This window comes from Strongylocentrotus purpuratus, unplaced genomic scaffold, assembly GCF_000002235.5.
Source record: "Strongylocentrotus purpuratus isolate Spur 01 unplaced genomic scaffold, Spur_5.0 spur5_scaffold_19, whole genome shotgun sequence".
Classification (NCBI taxonomy): Eukaryota; Metazoa; Echinodermata; class Echinoidea; order Camarodonta; family Strongylocentrotidae; genus Strongylocentrotus; species Strongylocentrotus purpuratus.
In genome coordinates, this window is record NW_022145604.1 from 24563003 (window position 1) to 24582959 (window position 19957).

Consider the following 19957-nt stretch of genomic DNA (forward strand, 5'->3'; position numbering starts at 1 on the left):
TAACTTAACTAAATAGCTGAAAATCACCAGTGGATCCCTGAATTTTAGGTAAGACTAATGTTATCTTCTTTTTCGGTAATTTCAAAACTGAGAGTTTGATTTACAAGTTACACATATTATTACTTTCTCCATTTGTGTCTGAACATTTATGTCACAATGTTCATTTCCATGGTAACTGTTTATCATGAGTACCGGTAGTAACAACATCATCAAACCACATTTGAAGCAAACTAAAGCTTTCTGCACATTCTACAATCTTCCTGCGATCCTATTTATGAAGAAATGGCAGTTATACTAGATATAGAAATCTAAACAAACATCATATTCCAGATTTAGGTTCTCAACAATCATGAGAGTACTAACAACTGAAGGTTTGGTGCATTAAACTCTTTAATAGTCAGAATAAAGGCTGAATCAGCTTCGAAAATCACACTACTGGCCTGATGTCATTATGTTTCTGAGCCAATTAAGCTTTACCGCCTCTAAGGAAGCATGAAATCGCTTGAAATTTAGATTTTGTCAATCGTTGACTATTGAGATCCTTGATTATATTACAATACTACATGTTTGAATGTTGGCATCAAATGTTAATACAAATTTTTCCAATTCAAATTGTAGTCAGATCGTGAAGTATGTATGCGTTGGGCTATAAAAGGTGAAGAAATGAAAAATTCACAATAGGAGGTGTCACACAGAAAAATCCCTTAAAAAATCCCTTGAAAAATCCTTTAAAGGTAATACAAAGTTTTGGGAATTTTTGAAAATTAGATGGTGGTGATTCTTTTCAATTTTGATATATTTGGATGCCCCTGTGGATGTAACATAAGCACTAGAAAATTTAGCCCCTAAAACACTTCTGCTTTCGAGAAAAATTGAATATAAAAATTTACCCGTGCTCCCGGTAAATTCTGATAAATTTCAAATAGCGCCGTACGGCCGTACAATGGTAGCTGCGACCATGAAAATTTCAGAATATGTAGTTGTGATATATAATTTCCAAACGGGAATAGCTAATCGGTCGACGTTAGTCAAGAAACATTGTTTTATATGTATGTATGTATGTAAACAACATACATTGTTTTATAGCTTAATTAATATCTTGACCTTGAGAGGGAGCTATACAACATAAAGAGTTTATTATTTATAATTTCATAACTTTAGAATCGATTTCAACCGCGACAACGATCACTGAATATTGTAGAGTCGCATAAGCTTCCAATATGTTCATTTGAACCAAATTCATGACCCCATACCAAAACTTTGTATTACCTTTAAGGGAGAATTTTCTTGCTTCGATGAGAGGATTTTCAATGGGATAAATGATGATAGACAGCAATTAAGAGGATTATTAAAATCTGGATAACTAAAATCCGGATTTTTGGCCTCTGTGTGACACCGCCTATTTTTTACGTTTTGCAAAAGAGGTAATTTATAATGGAAATGAGGAGATGTAGAATGTCTCCACGATGATTAAGATAAGTTGTTGAATCCGGGGATGAAAAATGAGGATTTTTTTTTTTTGAGAAATTATTTTTCTGAGGGTGAAAATGATTAGTACAAATTAATATGGCAGACATTAGAATGCCTGATTAGAGAGCCAAATGGACATTCACTCGCATTCTTTAATGTGGAGTTATTGCCTTTTTGCCTCACAGCTGGTTGCTCAAAACAATCCTTTATACCCAGAGCACAAAGATTCTGATAAATTCCCTGCTAACAACTTTCCCTTCAGCTTATAATCTAAATGTCAACAGCCAAATTTTAGGGTTCCAGTATCTACATAATGTAATCTTCAGAGAAATGTACATTATGTACAGTAATTACCATGGAGCTAAACATACACCAGCCATAACTGTGTGTGAGAATCTAGCCATAACTAGAATGCTATATATATAATACTGGTTGCCTGAAAATATAATTTTGATACAGTGAAACCTGCAGGGAAAATTTGTTTTGCATTGAACTCTATGCAAATTTCGGGGGGCTCTTTATTGACTTTCGGAAGCTCTTTTGGGCATTTCGGGGGCTAATTCCCCCCTAGCCCTCGTGTATTTTTTTCCCTGGAAACTTGTATATAAAAACCGCTCTAAGGAGACAAGAAAAGTGGTCTTTACAGGCAGGTGGTCTCTATGTACAGGTTCCGTATGTATATGCTTCAATGAGAAACCACTTTCAAGGGAAACAAAGAATTTGGATGTATGGACAGATGGTCTTTCTATACAGGGGATCGCTAAAGCAGACCTGTTTGACTGATTTTCATCTTATAGGCCAATCAACATATTTGGCCATTTAGTTTGTCCCATATGTTTCCAAATGTTATGGAGATATGAACGTGAATTGATATCAATTGTTTAATTTCACTCCATATTTGATCTGATATAAGCTCGAGATCTGTACCGTCTGTTTGGAGCGAGAATGACATTAACTCCTATACTTCAGCACAGAGTTAGCTCCTTTCTGGCTCTAAGCGGACAATAGTTGTGACCGGTAAAGATCGGCACTTAATACTAGGTCTTGAACAGCAATTGAAGCCTCTTCTAGTTAGCATCGTGATCAAAATGACATAATTTAAAATCTACAACTTATTGCCCTTATTAATGGGATAAATGTAGAAAACTGTCCATATTTGCAGATCTTTGAGAGTACTTAGAGAGTAAAAAACGCCACAAGGATGTTCCTTTGAGCAGCCGACATGTGTGTGCTTACATCATTGTGTACATTCAACAGGGCTGCCCCAGCTCTTATCCAGTACTGGGGTTAGATACAGGTCAGGAAATTTGTGGAATATATAGCGCTGGATAAGGCACCATTCTGTTGCCTTGGAGTAAGACATGCCGCAAATGGCTACAAAAAATAGTGAGGGCTGACAGCTGTCTGTTTATATTGCAATTGCATCATTTAGTTTAGGAGTTTCCACAGGAGATGGCAGTATAGTAATCATTATTCATCCATATTAAGATGACATCACTGTGTACTCATCTGTAGGTTGGCACCTCATCTTTTGATAGCCACCTGTTGGTACTGTATACTGCGGCCTGTACGCCGGCAAATACGTTATATGCTGTTGAATTCTAGTGCTGAGCCTTTTTATTTAAGAATCCATTTTTTGTAATACTCTATATGGTGCTTGCATAGATCAATGAAACACATTATTTTATGCATCGTCTCGCAATCTAATGTTTAGACAACCAAATTATTATAACAAAATTATACATGTACTTCTGTGAGTTACATTGTAAGTACACTGACTACCAAAAATACTGCTTACATTCCCTTTAATTCCTTTTTATCACTAATAATGATGTCATCGATGATCTCAGTGTTTACCAATTATGGATGTGGATGTCTCCTGGTACATGTACATGCACCTTTAAAGAGGAGATTGGGTTCTGATGAAGCTTGCCTATTGTCAGTTGGAAGTCATAGTTTATATGTTTCCTAAATATTTCCTGAAAAGAATTGCTCTTGATATGCCTTCAAACTCAAAATATCACAAGAAGTAGCAGATAAGTTTAAACATTCATATGTATTCCCATTTACTGATTTCTGTGTGCACTGCATGCGATCTTCAGCAAGAATGAGTTATTTTCTTTTTGTTTTGATCATTTCAAAACCTCAAAGTTTACATCAATTCGTGTGTACTACAAAATAAAAATCAACCATTTCCCAATCGATTACAACCTTGCACTGTGTAGGACCAGTATTTGACTTTATCTTTTAGGACCTTGCCTTCAGATGGGATAATGTATGCGGCTATGACTCATCCGAATCGTAGTCGTCTAGCAAATTTAGCCGAGATCGATGAAGAAAACGATCACTGCTTTGAAAATTGAGAATAAGAAGCGTCATAAAATGTCCTAGAAATAGGTTTTGAGTGTGAGCTGAGAGGTTATTAAATGGAGGCGAACGAGATGGGAGAAACAGAGGTTTAGCGTTTCTCTGTTGAGCAGGTCTTTGGTTTCAACAGGTTTGAATTGCAGCTTTTCTTAGAGGAATTGAAGCTTTTCTTAGAGGAATTGAAGATTGGTTAATATGACTTAGTTGTTTATATTTATGAATTGAAGATTTAATTTGTTGATACTGGTTAACGTCTTATCATTCTTTCTCCCTCTCCCTCTGTCTCTCATTTCCATCCCCTTTCTTTCTTCTTTTTCTGTCCTCTCTATCTTCACACTTTTCTCCTCTACTATCTCTTATTCATTTTCCTTTTTTCTCTCTCCCTATTTTGCTCTCTATATCTCTCTCCATCTGCCTTTCTCTCTTTCTCTTTCTCTCTCTCTTACTATCTCTCTCTCTCTTTCTCCCCCCCCCCCCCCCCCTCTCTCTCTCTATCTCTCTCTCTCTCTCTCTCTCTCGCTCTCTCTTTCTTCACAATCTGTATGCAACAGGTGTGAAAGCAGAAGGTCTTAAGAAGGGGATCATCTTCAACCCTCATCCTTACATCAAGTTCCACATCCAGACAAGAAGACCAGCTAAAGACCAGCAGCAGCAGCAACAACGTACCAACGACCACCACCACCACCACAACCATCACAGCAACACCCAGCAACATCAGCAGCAACGCACAACGATAGCAGAGAATACCGTCATGCCGGCCTGGCAGGGCCAGGTTAGTCAATTTCTGCAATTTTTTTTTTCTCTCTCTCTTTTTCTCTTTCCATGCTTTCATTGGTTTGGTCTATTGTGCTTTGAGTTGTATGGGACCATGTTAGTTAAGTGTCTCTTGACTTTTAGAGGGTATATTTCTTCTTCTTCTCCTCCTCTTTCTTCTTCTTCTTCTTCTTCTTCTTCTTCTTCTTCTTCTTCTTCTCCTTCTTCTCCTCCTTCTTCTCCTTCTTCTCCTTCTTCTTCTTCTTCTCCTTCTTCTCCTTCTTCCTCCCCCTCTCTCTCCCCCTCTCTCTCCCCCTCTCTCTCCCCCTCTCTCTCCCCCTCTCCGCCTCTCCGTCTCTCCCTCTCCATCTCTCCTCTCTCTTTCTCTTGCCATGCTTGCATTGACTTTGTCCTTGCTGCTTTGAGTTGTTGATAAGGTCATATGGGATCTATGTAGTCAAGTATCACTTGACTTTTACTAGGTCTATTTATGGCTTTATACATGCTCACAGCCAACACTTAAAACAAAGAAGATGACCAGTCCCTGTCTCACATCCCATTGCCTGTTCAGAGCCAAATAATCAGAATAATAATCTGGATTTGTATAGCGCTTAATACAAAATACCGTCTCTAAGTGCTTAACAGATATTATTACCATGGACATCAGATTCATTAATGCACCATGTGCACCATCTCCACTCCCTGGGGAGTTTTTCAACCAAATGGTCACCGTGAGAGCATATGGCACAAAGACACAGAGACTTTCGTCATCCTGCCAGGTCCTCATTGGGTATGCATTGGCAAATATAGATTAATGCCTTGCCAAAAGACGTTAGTGCCCTTTCGGGGATCAAACCCAAGACCTTTGAATTTTTGTTTAAACCACTCAACCACAACACTTCTACTTTAATAGGGCATTAATCCGTTCACTGCCGAATGTTGTCAGTCCCATAGGCTTGATACACGATCTAACTGGTAACCATTGGCAAGGGGTTAATGCATCTCATTGTACATAGAGTCAATGCCCTTCTGGCACTCAGCACTCAGCAGAAGTTATACCCTTAACCCATTAGCAACTAGAGATTTGGCCTATTAGTATATTACTCACTGAATGTTGCAATATTGCTCTCATTTCGACATTGTCCTGAACGATATGAAACGTACGCTATTTTTCTATGCAGAAACCTACTGTAGACATCGTAAGGATTACACAAGTAACACGGTAGACCCCATAGAACAGATATCATAGCGTGTTGAAAACGGAAGGATGGGCGCTTCATTGAGTAAAAGGAGGGGTGGTTTCGAGCAGTTTAGTTGCTAAAGGGTTAATCGACCTGTGTAGTCAAGTCCTGTACAGGCTTTCTTACGAACGCATGCACTATTGCGTGTTTGGAGCCAGAAGGGCATTAACTCCTATACTTTAACTCAGAGTTATGAGCCTTCTGGCTCCGAACAGACAATATGTAATTATGAACTACAGCAAATCATTCCTTGCCAACTTGAGGGAAATGCAAGTCAGATATAAGCTCATATACATGTACATGTACATGTATGTACAATGTGGAAAGTTAGAGTGAAGCTTTAAACAAGAAATGTTCAATTTGAAGAGGAATTTTCCCTTTATTTTTGTTAACACAGACTAGATTTACCTACATGTACATCCTGTTTTTAATAAGCTTAGAGGCCTATATCGTGGATGAAATTGGACTGATTTGAATATTAGAAATTCTGTCTGAAAGGGAAATGTTTGTTTTCCCTTGATGACAGTAAATGTATTTTCAGATTCGTTTTTTAGATTATTTACTTGTTATACCTTTGATTATCAAATCGTGATCTATTATATAATGCATGACTGAACAATATCCCCTTCTTTAATTAGGTTAAGTAATTAATTGTTTAATTCTTACCACCTATAAATATGATTATCTAATTAGGAACAAATCACCTAAAAAAAAAACATAAATCAAGCTTACTGTACATGTACTTTGGGCAAATACGTTAAGTTTTTATCTTTCTTGACCAACCTAACATAGCTAGAATGGACCATTTACATAATGTTACCATTTTATGTACACTTCAGCATTATTTTTAACGTAGTATAAGCCCATTGAAATGAGTCACATGGGTGCCGAAAAAAGAAAAAAAAGCTTGAATAATTATTACCTGCAGGTCTTCTTTTCCAATCCATGCAATTTTACATACATAAATAGCGAGATATAACAAATAGTGATTTTATTTTTCAAAGGGGAATACAGTACACACAAAAATACATGACAATATGAACCCGAAGAGGGCGCTGTGCAACTGTATACAATGTGAACAAGTCAAACTGAATTCGCTACACATAGGATTGAAGGGGTTAAACATGGTAACCTTGGCATTTATGTAATGTTTGGTCATAGGACATCGAACACTACATTTTTTTTTTTGTGGAAAAATGGCCTTGACATGCTCTTTGAGCGCGATGCAACGCATCTGCTATAACAAAGTTTGACTTCTTGAGTATCAGAAGAAGATGGAAAAATGGCCTTGACATGCTCTTTGAGCACGGTGCAACGCATCTGCTATAACAAAGTTTGACTTCTTGAGTATCAGAAGAAGATGGATAGATTCGGACACCGACACCACAACTCTAGTGTGTATTGCTACTTATCAGGCTGTCAAGCACAGGGCTCGGCTAGCCATCGGAAACCATCGTGGAGCTCCCGTCGTCCGAAATCCAATTTCTCTCCTCGCTCGCTCCCGTCGACGTACCTTCGGGGTGCATTCCCGTCCGCGAGCGAGTGGCCCCCGGCCGCGTGAACGCAATTTACAAATTCATGAAATGCATCGGGATGGATTCCCAGTCAGAGAGGAGATGCGCATTTCTGTGCACTGCCCTCGTTGGGTCCCGACCTGCTTTTCTTCGTCGGAGCGTGCCGATGCAGGTTGTCCGTGCACAAATTTGCCGCAGAAGTCTGTAGCAGTATGTGGTGTTGATGATGAGACTTTATGTACTATCATGTATGCTTTTTCTCCATCACTTCCCCTCCTCTCTCTCTCTTCCCCTCTGTCTCTCTCTGTCTCTCTTTTTCTCTCTTTCACTTCTCACTCCCCCTCTATCTTTCTGTTCATTTTTCCCTCACCCTGTCTTAATTCTTCCATTTCTCTCTATCTTACTCTGTCTCTCCAATTCTCATTGCCTCTTTGTTGTTTGTGTATTTATGTCTGTCTGTCTTTTACTCTTCCTCTTATGTTTAATTACTCTGCAATTTTCTTTTCTTTTTTTTTCCTTTATTATTTGTTCTGTACAAACCCTTTTACATGGAGTTTTACAACAGTTAATCTTAATAATTCAGAACTTGTTAGAAACAGATTTTGAGAAAGATATATTAGGACTGATTGTAAACATAAACACAGCTGTGCACACATACACACAAATACAATACATGTAGCTGTTGAATACTTGAAAGACCAAGCTGAGGTTTACCCCTTCCCCCACTCCCCCCCCCCTTTCCCCACCCCCCTTCCCCCACCCCCTCCCCCACCCCCTTCCCCCACCCCCTTCCTCATGTGACAAAAAAGAGGACACTATGATATAACCCAGAAATCAGTGCTGATTAGAGCAAACACAGTCATCATGTTTTGATTAAGAGCGCATTGAATAAATGTTGTTCTTACAAAAAGAAGTCATGTGGGACCGCTTGGAAATGAATCCTCATATGGGGAAATCTCCGGTTCCTGTGGACGTTCTTTCACTACCCTTGAATAGCTCTCCGTTTCCCTATTTCAAACCCTCTTCTCAATTTGGCACCATTTTCGGGAGAGGGGGAGAGAGGGAGGAAGTCCGATTAAGGAAATGACAAACCGTGTAGAGCAAATTGTGTCATGGTACAGTGTGTCAGGAATCCATTTAACCGTTCTTCCTCCTCTGTTTGTTGGCCAAGACTACACTCCAGTGGTCCAGTCAAGCACATGGTCTCTGATTTGCGCAACTCTTGTCTTTAAATATTTTTCCGCCCGCATTAATTTTAGGGAGAAATTAGCGAGATGTGGACTTGCTTCATTGTAAATCATTTTGTTTTTTGAATGATATTGGACTGGTAATCACGTTGACCCACTTTAATTGGCATTCACCCTTAGACTCACATACATGTGTATATACATACAGCATATGTATGTATATCTCTGCAGGATTTTATTCTCATGATTGGATCATTAACAGATGAAATATTATTCTTCTTCTTCTGTGAGTCTAATATTCCCACTAATTGGCTGTGGCCATTATAAGAAGAAGAGCTAAAATAGCCAGGTGTTCATGTAAGTATTTGGATTTCATTTCTGTACTCATTTAGTTGGTTGAAGTTAAGTTATGGAATGAATATGATCGCATTATGTTACATCGTCTGCTGAAAGTCAGAAGGGCGTAAAGAATATAATTTTACATCTAGAGTTAACTCCTTCTGGTTGTCAACATTGTGAGCAGAATACCTTTCACTTGTATGTATTTATATATTTATTTTAAAAGGTTTCATTGATGATAAATCATTTGCAGCCAGCAGCCAGATGCCAGAATTGCAGATTCTTATACAATCACAGTAGATAAAATAGATACATCACTCAATAATAATACTTCCATCTTAGTGAAACTTGTAGGAAAAAGGTACATTTATAGTTTTATAACTTGATCACAGTTCTTGAGGCGTTGTTTCAAATTACAAACTTTATCTACACTGTAGTAGTCATCACTGTTAAAAACATTTTTGGCTTGTAAACATACATTTTATAATCACTTTACAAAATTTTAGTGGAGTACTAGAAGGGCATTACTGATAAAGCCTAAACTCCATGTACATGTACTCTCCCACCATTGTGGCATTATGCTGTAAAACTTGAGAGATAGATTGCCTCGGATGAGAAAAAAAACCTTCACATTTTCCCCATCTCTGTTGTCACTGGGTCTTCGACTGAGCCCAGACGCAACCACAGGCAACAGAGCCCGATTGATACCTAGATAGAATAACAGTCTTGATTAGTTTTATTTGACAGTCCTCAGCTTCAAATTGTCAGGAGATGTGTTGCTCACAAGCATTATCTTTTCCCTCTAGATACAGCTCCTCTCCTAATGTTTTCCGTCAATTCTTTGTATTTTATTTCTTTCTGGGAGGGGTCATCAAGATCTATAATACATCTTTTATTTCTTCTGCCCTTTTCTCTCAAATTTTTCCACCATTTTGCTTATGGTTTTTGAGCGTTTGCTTCTTCTTTTTAATTTTTTAATTTTTCTAAATTGTGCTTCTTGTGCTACAGCTTTAATTTGCCCCAAACTCATCATTATTTTGAGTCTCACATTGTCTCCATTTTTTAATACATTTGTTATTGAACCTTAAAAGCCTGAATGTAATTAATCATTGCATAGTCCCATGCATCCATAATTGCAGTACCAAGGTTTCATGGATTAATGTGGCATGTCGGTTGCTTAGCAGACATCATCGGTCAGTGTTATTGATACCTGTGACTATCCTTATTTCTTTCTAATCACTCATCATTTGACTAATTGGCTAATGGCCCAATGGGAAAACCACTAGAGATGTAATGATGACAAAGGAGAGCATTTAAAGGGTGTTGGGAACATCATTTCCGATATCTTTATGATGAAATTTGGCTGTTGTTATAGTCACAATTATGAATGTAATGTTAGCAGTAGAATCATTAGTTTTAGTACATAGTTAGGAGAGAAAGAAGAGATGATGGAGGAGGAAGAGGAGGAGGAGAAAGAGGAGGAAGAGGAGGAGAAAGAAAGAAATAAAGAAGAGTAGGAGGAGGAAAAAGTAGTAATAAAATACTGAGTAGTATAGTTACAGTAGAATAAATATAAAAAGAATGAACTCGTGCAGGGTTAATTAAATCAAAAGCTAATTATTGCAATGAGAAATTGATGATGTGTGTGGTTATATCACCATTAATAAGAAGATATAAAAGGGGAAAACACCTAAGAAGTGTGTTTCTTTAACAAGCAGTCCTTAGTAGTAGTGAGTGATTTACACCGCGATCGTAACTACTGGCGTGATTTGTTGGAAATAAACCATGATGCTTGTGATTCTGTCACACACACGTGTGTGTCGCATAATTGCATTTAACCTACGATACTCTTTTGTAGCTCGATCAAGCCGCAGAAAAATAAATTAAGGTATGGTTTTCGCCTCTCATATTGGTGTGACATAGTATTACTTTCATTACTGCTCCTTTAGATTAGTCTTACGGTACTTTGTTATAAGATTTGTTTGAATAAATTCTCTGACCTTTTTACTAAAATATAAATTTGTAAGATGACAAGAAAACATCCATTTATTATGAACTGATTTGTTTTTAAAGTTTTTTTGTTTCAAATTTCTTGAAAATTTAAACAATCTAAACAAATTCTGGGTTGCATAAATCTTTCAGAGGATGCAAGTACCTTAGTTATATTCCCTTGGCATGAATGCAGATAATCCGTGTTTAATCTTATATATTTGTAATACATCATTTTTTTACTCTAATATATGCTTTTTTATAATAAGATGTGGCACAAAATATAAATAACATGCACCTCATTATGACTGTACTACAAGTTTGAAGAACTTAATAATAATAAGAGCTAGTTCTTACATGTATATAACGCTTTTCAGGACCAAAGGCCCTCTCAAAGCGCTTTACAGATATACCTGTATTCTTTTCCCCCAATACCATATTTATAAGAAAATCCTGTCGTACAAGATTTTCAAAAAATATTTGCTATTACTACTCTGGGTAAGGGTCTACAGGTTGCATGGAGGATTGTAGAATTGTGCTCATTTTTTTCACATTTATTTTATATTTCTTTCGAAAAATTCTGTAGTAGATGTGTATTAGATCAATTTTCTGGATTTCATTTCTTTCGATGCAGGGTGTAATAGGGTTTACATGTTAAAGGACTGTAGAATAGTGCTCATTTTCCTCACATAAACATATATTTCTGAAAATTCTGTAGTACATTGTGTACATGTGTTTTAGATCAATTTTCTGGATTGCATTTCTTTCTGGGGATGCACGTTTCCTAATTGTATATAGCGCTCCCTTGGCATAGCTGCAGATAATCGGCGTTTAATCTTGTTTGTGTATGATTGCTCATTTCCCTGTGTCCTGCTCGGCATGTCAAGCCAACGCTTTCCCCTCAAATAGAACGACCCAATCTGAGAAATGACAGCTCGTTCCTGCTCCAACTTCCACACATTTTGTCCTCTCATAATCTGTCTTGTCATACCCCCATCTCAAGCTAGATAGGTGTAGAAGTGTCGTGGTTGATCTAGTCAATACATCGTCAGATTGTGGATCACAGGGTTTGCGGTTTTGTCTCTTGGCGTATGATACAGCGATAAGTCTTAATTAAAACTAGACAAAAGTTCATACGATCAGTTGTAGCAAACTTACATGTATGTCCTCTTAAAGAGGTGGAAGTGCCTTTAATAACACATTAACTTTGAGTTAATTCCCTTCAAGTTCTTAACAATTTCACTTTGTTCTTTGATGCTTTGCATCACATAGGGAGACACAATGACTTTGTTGGACTGGTAATCATTTGTTAAGTGTGATGTGACAGTGAAAAACTCTCCCTATGAATTTTCCAGATTTGTTTTACCCGTCTTTTTTTGCTCTTAGTTCAATCTATTGATTTGCTTTCCCTGTGAGTGCCTCAACATTTTCTCCGTATTAAGGAAGAAACGATCACTGAATCGTGAGCTGATATGGTTTGAGATGAGCATATACACCATTAAAACAAGATTACTTAAAAGCATGCGAAAGCCACAGAATATTGATGAAGCTGGAGAAAAGCCAGTCAGCCATCATTCAAAGATGGTGGTTTGCAGATTTAAAAAAAAACCTGCTTTGATACAGTCATTTGCCAACTGATCTTACTAATGTATTCAGAGTGTAAAGTGCTTTAAAAAAGCATCAATAAAACATCAAATAACAAACAAACAAACCAACAGACAATCAAAAACGTGTGTTCGTAAGAGCTCTTCTTATTTTTTTCCATTTTTGTTTATAACATGGGCTCCACCTTCTACAGGGGGGGGGGGGGCAGTGTTTAAACTTAAGGTTTGCAACCATAGGTCCTCTTTTTATATTTGTTGACATTGGCAGAAGGGGGGGTGGATTTAAAATAATGTGGGCCATAACTGGACCCCTTCTCGTGTTTAGCCCTGTTATACATGTAGTAGATTTGAGATTACCTTGGATAATTGTTCCACATTTCTTTTCTTTTTTTTCCTTCTGTTATTTTCACTCCTGCCTATTATTTAGTTTTCCAAAATTTCCTAAGACTGCTCCAGTGCTCAATCGCTCAGTGTTCCCATTCCTTTACTACACTGAGCTGATGTTTGATGTCCATATTCTGTACTATGATGAAATCACTTGTGCCCTCCATGAAATGAACACGATTGAATTCCATGACAGACACAGAACTCATGCATGAACGGTGATTTGCATTATGCATCTAACCCAAAAAATCCTGGTCGATGCAGAATGATGGGAGGAAGTAAACAAGTAGATGGTAATAGAATGGGCCGAGAGATTTTAAATTGAATAAGGGAGGGTAAAAAATAGATATGACATATGTCTGAGAGGCAAGCACGGAATACTGAAATGGGATTTTGGAGTATTTGTAGGGTGTTGATTGGAGATAGGGTAAACAAGGGGTTGAAACATGTTGCTAGAAGGACCTGTTGTATTAAAAAGGTGAGATAGGCAGAGAGGAGAATAGGGAAAATGGAGTGATGGGAGACATTTTGAAGGGAACGTTAAACTTAGGCAATCATATTAGAGAGAAAACTTAAATGAAAACATGTGCCAAGAACGAAGGATATATTTACAAATAATCAATTATCAACAGGATGGTGACAATCGCTCCATACACAGCCAATTTTATGTACACTACCTGAATTTCTAATTTCATCCCAGAACCAAAATCTATACAGAGCCCTATAAACTCTAAATGTAGACCTTTCCTCGAACCCAATTTGCGATCCTAACTTTTACCCCAGTTCTATTGTGAAATATAGACTTGAGAAATTGTTGTGAAGCATATGGTTTGTTGAGAACCAGAAAGGCAATAACTATGTGTCAAAAGATATGAGTTAATTACTCCCTTTTTGCTCCAAACAGACAATATTACCTACCTTGTCTTTCAAACCTCTATCAAATCTCTTTGGGTGCGTTCAAGTGAAACTTTTTCACCCTAGAAACACGGTTTTCAAAGACATTTAGTTTAAAACACGAGGCGTTCAAGCCATTTCAAGCGATTTTTTGTCAGTCGTAAAAATAATCGTGTTTCAAAACACAAACATGAAACGCTGAAAAAGATGCGTTTTGTATCGTGATTCTGCAGAATCACGGTCGCTAAAAATCGCTTGAACGTAACAGAGATCTCGATCATGATTCTACAGCGTCATTATCGTGGCCTGCTCTCGGTTTGGCCAACAGTCGACTGTAAACAAATTCTGTAACCACGCGGCGAGGTTGACCTATACTTCCTGGGTCAAACCATCGATCAGATATGAAGATTTAGTCTAGGGACCGACCTTTAAACGTCACCCTCCGAAAGACGTGTCTAAAGTAGGTCCATGGTCAAACTGCGCAGTGTGATGAGCAGTGGCTAGGCTTGAAATGAGCGAGAATCGGTGTCGATGAAAAATCACTTGAATGCTCTTCCACAGTAACCGTGTTTTTTAACCGCATTTTGATTTGTGATTCTAGCTTTAAAAAAAACTTGAACGCAACCTTTGACTAATACATCACTCATCTCCGACCGAGGGTCTTCGTTCCAATCCTTCCTGTCTTCTTTCTCAACAGCGCATCCCAAGTCCCTCTGCAACTACAATTAATCCCCCATTCTCCCACCTTTCCTTCCCCTCTACCCCCAATCTACACCCCTCATGTACCCCTCATGTACCCCTCGTCACAATAACATGACCCTCATCGATCGGCACTCTGTCATCACCATTACATCATGGTGCCTTGGAAGTTGTCTTTCAGCAGTTGTTCCCAAGTTTAGACTTGACTAATTATCCCTCCTCTGAGCCCCTTTCTGTATTGTATATTTGTTTTAGAATCTTCAATCATAAAACATTGAGATATATGCAGGTAATTGTCATCATTACAAATATAATAGAAGGAGAAGGAGAAGGGGAAATACTAGTAGTAGTGGTAGGAGGAGGAGGAGGAAAAGGAAGTAGAAGAAGAAAAGAAGGAAAATAAGAACAAGAGGAACAAGAGGGGAAAGGAGAAGAAGAAGGATGAGGAGGTAGTCCTTAGTAGAAGTAGTAGTACTATCAGTAGTAGTAGTAGCAGCCGCAGTAGAAGTAGTAGTAGTAGTAGTAGTAGGGCAATTCCACGGTAACGGAAGGACACTCAGACAAGATTTTTGAACTTCAGGTTCATACTAAAAGAAATGTTTTATTAGTATGTATTAAACTAGGGGAACAAAATGTGTTTCAGTCAAGTGGAAAGCTTCATCAACTTCACAAAGTTTGGATAAACACTAATTAACTGGAAAAACCATGTCCATTTTTATGTCCTTCCGTTACCGAGATAATTAATATGCACATTCTTAAACTACTTAACTATAATGACAATTTTTTGGGGGAGAATTAAAGGCACTTATATAGGTATTATATCTGTACTGTTTCACATCTTATACTAATAAAACAGTTCTTTTAGTATGAACCTGAAGTTCAAAAATCTTGTCTGAGTGTCCTTCCGTTACCGTGGAATTGCCCAGTAGTAGTAGTAGTAGTAGTAGTAGTAGTTGTAGTAGTAGTAGTAGTAGTAGTAGTAGTAGTAGTAGTATTAGTTACTGTAGTAGTAGTAGTAGTAGTAGTTACTGTAGTAGTAGTAGTAGTAGTAGTAGTAGTAGTAGTAGTAGTAGTAGTAGTAGTAGTAGTAGAAGTAGAAGTAGTACTTGTAACTTTGTAAGGTGATAATACTACTATTGTTGTTTTCATACTTATCTCTCTTCTCCATACACTATCTTTCCTATTTTCACTTTCTCTCTAATTATATCTCTCTATCTCTTCCCCTCTGTCTTCCTCTGCCCCCTCGGACCTAAAATAACACTTAACCCACATTGTGAGTCGTCATTCATTTCTCAACACTCACCTGTCTGTAATAATACCCAATAGTGCATTCCAATTTCCTACAGCCCTATAAAAACCCTCATCCATTATCCTAGAAATTCCCATGCTATTTCTCCATATCTCCCCCATCTTTTTTCTCTCTCTCCTCTCTCTCTCTCTCTCTCTCTCTCTCTCTCTCTCTCTCTCTCTCTCTCTTTCTCGCTCTCTCTTTCGGCACCTCTACTTTTAGTCATCTCTCTTGCCTCTGTCTCAAGGTCATTGTGTCGTGTCATCTTGTCATCTTAAATGTGATACATTGGCTTGCTCCGCTATCAATTATATAATTACATGTACATGAAGAAGATGGATTGCAAATAGTATGTAATCTTTCACTGAGAGACCTTTTCTTATTTTCATACATCTTTTTATTCATCAATTCTGTTGCCATCTTCTAAAAAGACAATTAGTTTGAAAATGAGTTATATGCCATACATGTATATCTTTTTCTGACAATTAAGAAATATATGAGCAAGTGCATTTCATTAATGAGTCGACATCTACTTTAGATTTTCAACAACATACTTGTGTCTTTACTCCAATATTTGCCCTTCCACCTGTACTGTGTACAATTTTTGTTGTACCTTTTAATTGACACCCCAACATGCACTACCTTCCCTTAACATGCACAAGCACCACCACTAGCACCAGCACCAGCTAAAACCGCCCATTCTGCCAAACTTTCTTTTCCAACATCTAAGATTGACCACTGTTAGCATTACACCAGACGTGCCCTTACATGATACTACATTTAAACACAGACACCATCTTAGACTGTCTTGTGCTACCATTACACCGTACACTACAGGCTTTGTAAGACCAAATGCTAGCACCATTTAATATCACCACTTGTGTTATGATTACATTACATTCTACAAGGCTTTATCAACCTTACCCTAACACCCAAGTGTTAGATCTACCCTCTCCCTAATTCAAGATTGCCTAGTATCAAGGCAACACCATGCACTGCCCCCCTCTCCTAAAGCACTCTAACGACCTGCAGGTGCTAGTGGATGTTTTTGATTTCCTCCTTGATATGATACTGTCCTTCGGGGGCCTGCAGATTTCCTCCTCCGGTCCCAACCGTGCCGGAAAGCTGCTCAGGACGCAAATTGATGACTTTGAATGAGTGGGACTCTAGCTGACATCCCCATTCAGGGAGAGGAAGGACGATGACAGCTTTCTGTTGGGCATTCCTCCGTTTTGCCTCTGTTTTCACCGAAAAACCCTCAGGATCGCTGCTCCTGTCGATGGACATCTTCTGTACAGAGATGATTTGTCATGATAGATTGAATTGTCGAGGTGTCTTCTGTCGTTCCCCCTGTACTTTTCTATGACTTAATGTTTCCTCTTAGGATCATAGGATTACTGATCAAGGTATTTCTCCTCCATGCATGGATTCCATGAAATTCTTAGAACAGAGATTTGCACAAGATTTCCGTTGGTACTTGTAGGTGCAAAGATGATCAAAATATTGCTCTGTGATGCTTGTATGCTTTAGAATTTTTGAAAACAAGATTCACACAAGTTTATTTTCAGTATAAACTCGGAAAGATATTTGTACGCATTTTACAATGGGTAATCCTTGAAAAATCTTTAAAAGACCTTCATTTCATATGATGAAGCCTTTAAAAAAGAAACATTTGTGTTCGAGCAGTGTTTACTTGATTAATAGTAGTAAAAATGATGGAGATGATGATATTGATGATAATGATAGTAGTCGGATTTAAATATAACATTTCTATAGGAAGTGCCGTTATATTAAAGGGCAACAGTGCTGTGATGTTTAAAGGACAATGCTTTGCAGTACTAACAAATATAGGTTGATCATTCTGAAGCTGTCACAGAAAAGACAAGGGTAGCCATCTATGACAATCTTGAGATTTTACAGTTCTGTTTTAGATTAAGCAAATTATTCTGAGGCTCCAAATTTCACACATTCTCATGAAGAAGAAAGAGAAGAAAAAAATAGTTGACATCATCCAGAATGACATGTATTACCCCAGTCAGACTGAAGTCTCCTATAAATAGCTTCATTCTGCAACAATTCTCCTGCAAATTACTGGAGCTTAGTCACAACAAAACTTGGCACAATTAAGCAAAGACCTCCTTTTAGTTTTCTTCGTATCTTCTGACCGTGTTTTTATTAACGGGAGAGCGACGAGGAGTTGCCAATGCCCGGTGGCAGAGAGCTAATTCAAACTTCCGATAAGAAAACACAGCTTTTCCTTCCCATGTTTTCCCGCGTGGCGAAACGGCCGGCCAGTAGGGGGGAGCGGAAGCAGCCTTTAGGGGGCATCATTGGCCAAAAATCACATACATGTGGTTATGGCAACATGAGAAGCAAGTTTGGAAGCCAATTTGTAGTTCATGGATGTGAAAAATGACCAGAATTTTGCACTGCTAGTGTACGTGTACGTAAACACTCTGATTGGATCATCAACAAACAATCACATCATACCTATTCAGTGCCAGAAAGAGTTAATGCCCTTCTTGCACCAAATAGACAATACAATATATGGTTTGCACTGCTATTGTACGTAAACACTCAGATTGGATCATCAACAAACAATTACATCACACCTATTCAGTGGCAAACAAGTGTAAACTCTTTGTTAAAGTATATGAGCTATGCCCTTCTTGCACCAAATAGACAATACACATGGTTTAATATTGAGAAAAAATATGAAAAGTGATTTTAGTTAGTAAATGTTTACAATACCCCATGCAGTTCGCTGTGCAAGTGAACAGGCATCTCTTATGGTACCATGTCTACTTGTTTATCAACCAAAACAGCAGCAGTTTGATAATTATATTTATGTCTTATTTTCTTTGCCTAGAGTTTCAGTAGTTACATAGATGTGTAGAAAAAGTACATGCTCATGTTTTCAATAAGTAAAGCTGTGAGCACAATATATCGACAAGGGATGCTAAATCAGATCAAAAGAAAAACCACAGCTCCCAGACGAAAATAGATGGAAGCATTTGTTGTTGTTGGTTAGATTAAACACTCTGGAGGCGGAACCTCATTTTGTAATGCGTTTGGATCTTCAACCACACACAGTGAGAATATGCTGGCTTCAGTGAATACTAAACAGTAAACACATCTCTCCAAATCAGCTCAAAGTTATGGTTGAATTCATATGTACCTGCGGATAAGAAAGAGATTCCCCCTCATCAAATACACACATCATTTCATCAAACCCTTATCAAATTTTCTTGCAAGTGTGTCAGCAGTGGTTTAAGGATGCCTCAAATTTACATATCATCTGCTTTGAGACAGAAAGGCATTTATTCATATACTGGGATACAGAAATAACCGTCTTCTCGCTCTGAAAAGACAGCATCGCCACGTACCATTATGTGATAAAATTATCTGTATCTCGTTCCGACTGCTAATATGCCTTTGACTGGCCCCCAAAGTTTCTTGCTTGATTGACTTCAGGTTTAGCTCTGAGGAAGGGTGGAATTTATAATAAATTGATGGAGCTGCGTCTTTTGTTTCTATTTGACCAAAGAACATGATTGAAATGTTAATTCATTCCTTAGTCTATGTAGCTTGTTTTCTTTCTGTTGTTTTGTTCTTATAATCTCTCTCTCTCTCTCTCTCTCTCTCTCTCTCTTTCTCTTTCTCTTTTCTCTCTCTCTCTCTCTCTCTCAATTTTTGTTCTTCTCTGTCTTCCCTCTTTCAGTTATGCCCGCTCCTTTTTCCTCTCTATCAAGTCTCTTGTAACTGTTCATGTCTTCCTTTCCTTATCCTTTCTATGTCTATTTTTCTCAATCTGTCTTACCCTCTGACTTCTCTTCCTCCCCTCCCTTGGTCTCTTAATACCTTTCCACTATTCTCTCATGTATTTTGCCTTTCTATTTTGTTTGCCTTGCTCTCTCTAGCCAAGTAGCCATATTCCAACAATTGATTGGTGCATTAATACATTTGAAATTTCACTCATGAAATAAGTATTTAACCCAAACTTATTAACACGTTTCTCTCTGTCTGTCTCTGACTATCTCTTATATGACCTTTGAACTTTGACCTCTCCTTATGTTGTTTGTCTCCCTCTACCCATTTCTGCCCATTTTGTTGATGCATGGTGTAAATATTGTCAAATTTCATTCATGGAAAAGAGAAATTCCACTCAATTGATAACCATTTCTCTCTTCTCTCTCTCTCTCTCTCTCTGTTTCTCTTATGACCTTTG

General features: G+C 37.9%; 1 protein-coding gene across 1 annotated transcript in view; it reads left to right on the top strand.

The window, feature by feature from the left end:
• LOC764826 (E3 ubiquitin-protein ligase HECW2) overlaps nucleotides 1-19957 on the top strand; it is a 125530-nt gene that overhangs the window by 66434 nt on the left and 39139 nt on the right. Inside the window, exon 5 of the mRNA XM_030990658.1 lies at nucleotides 4389-4609. Within this exon, the coding sequence (XP_030846518.1) occupies nucleotides 4389-4609 (221 nt within the window). The remainder of the gene's footprint in view (nucleotides 1-4388; nucleotides 4610-19957) is intronic.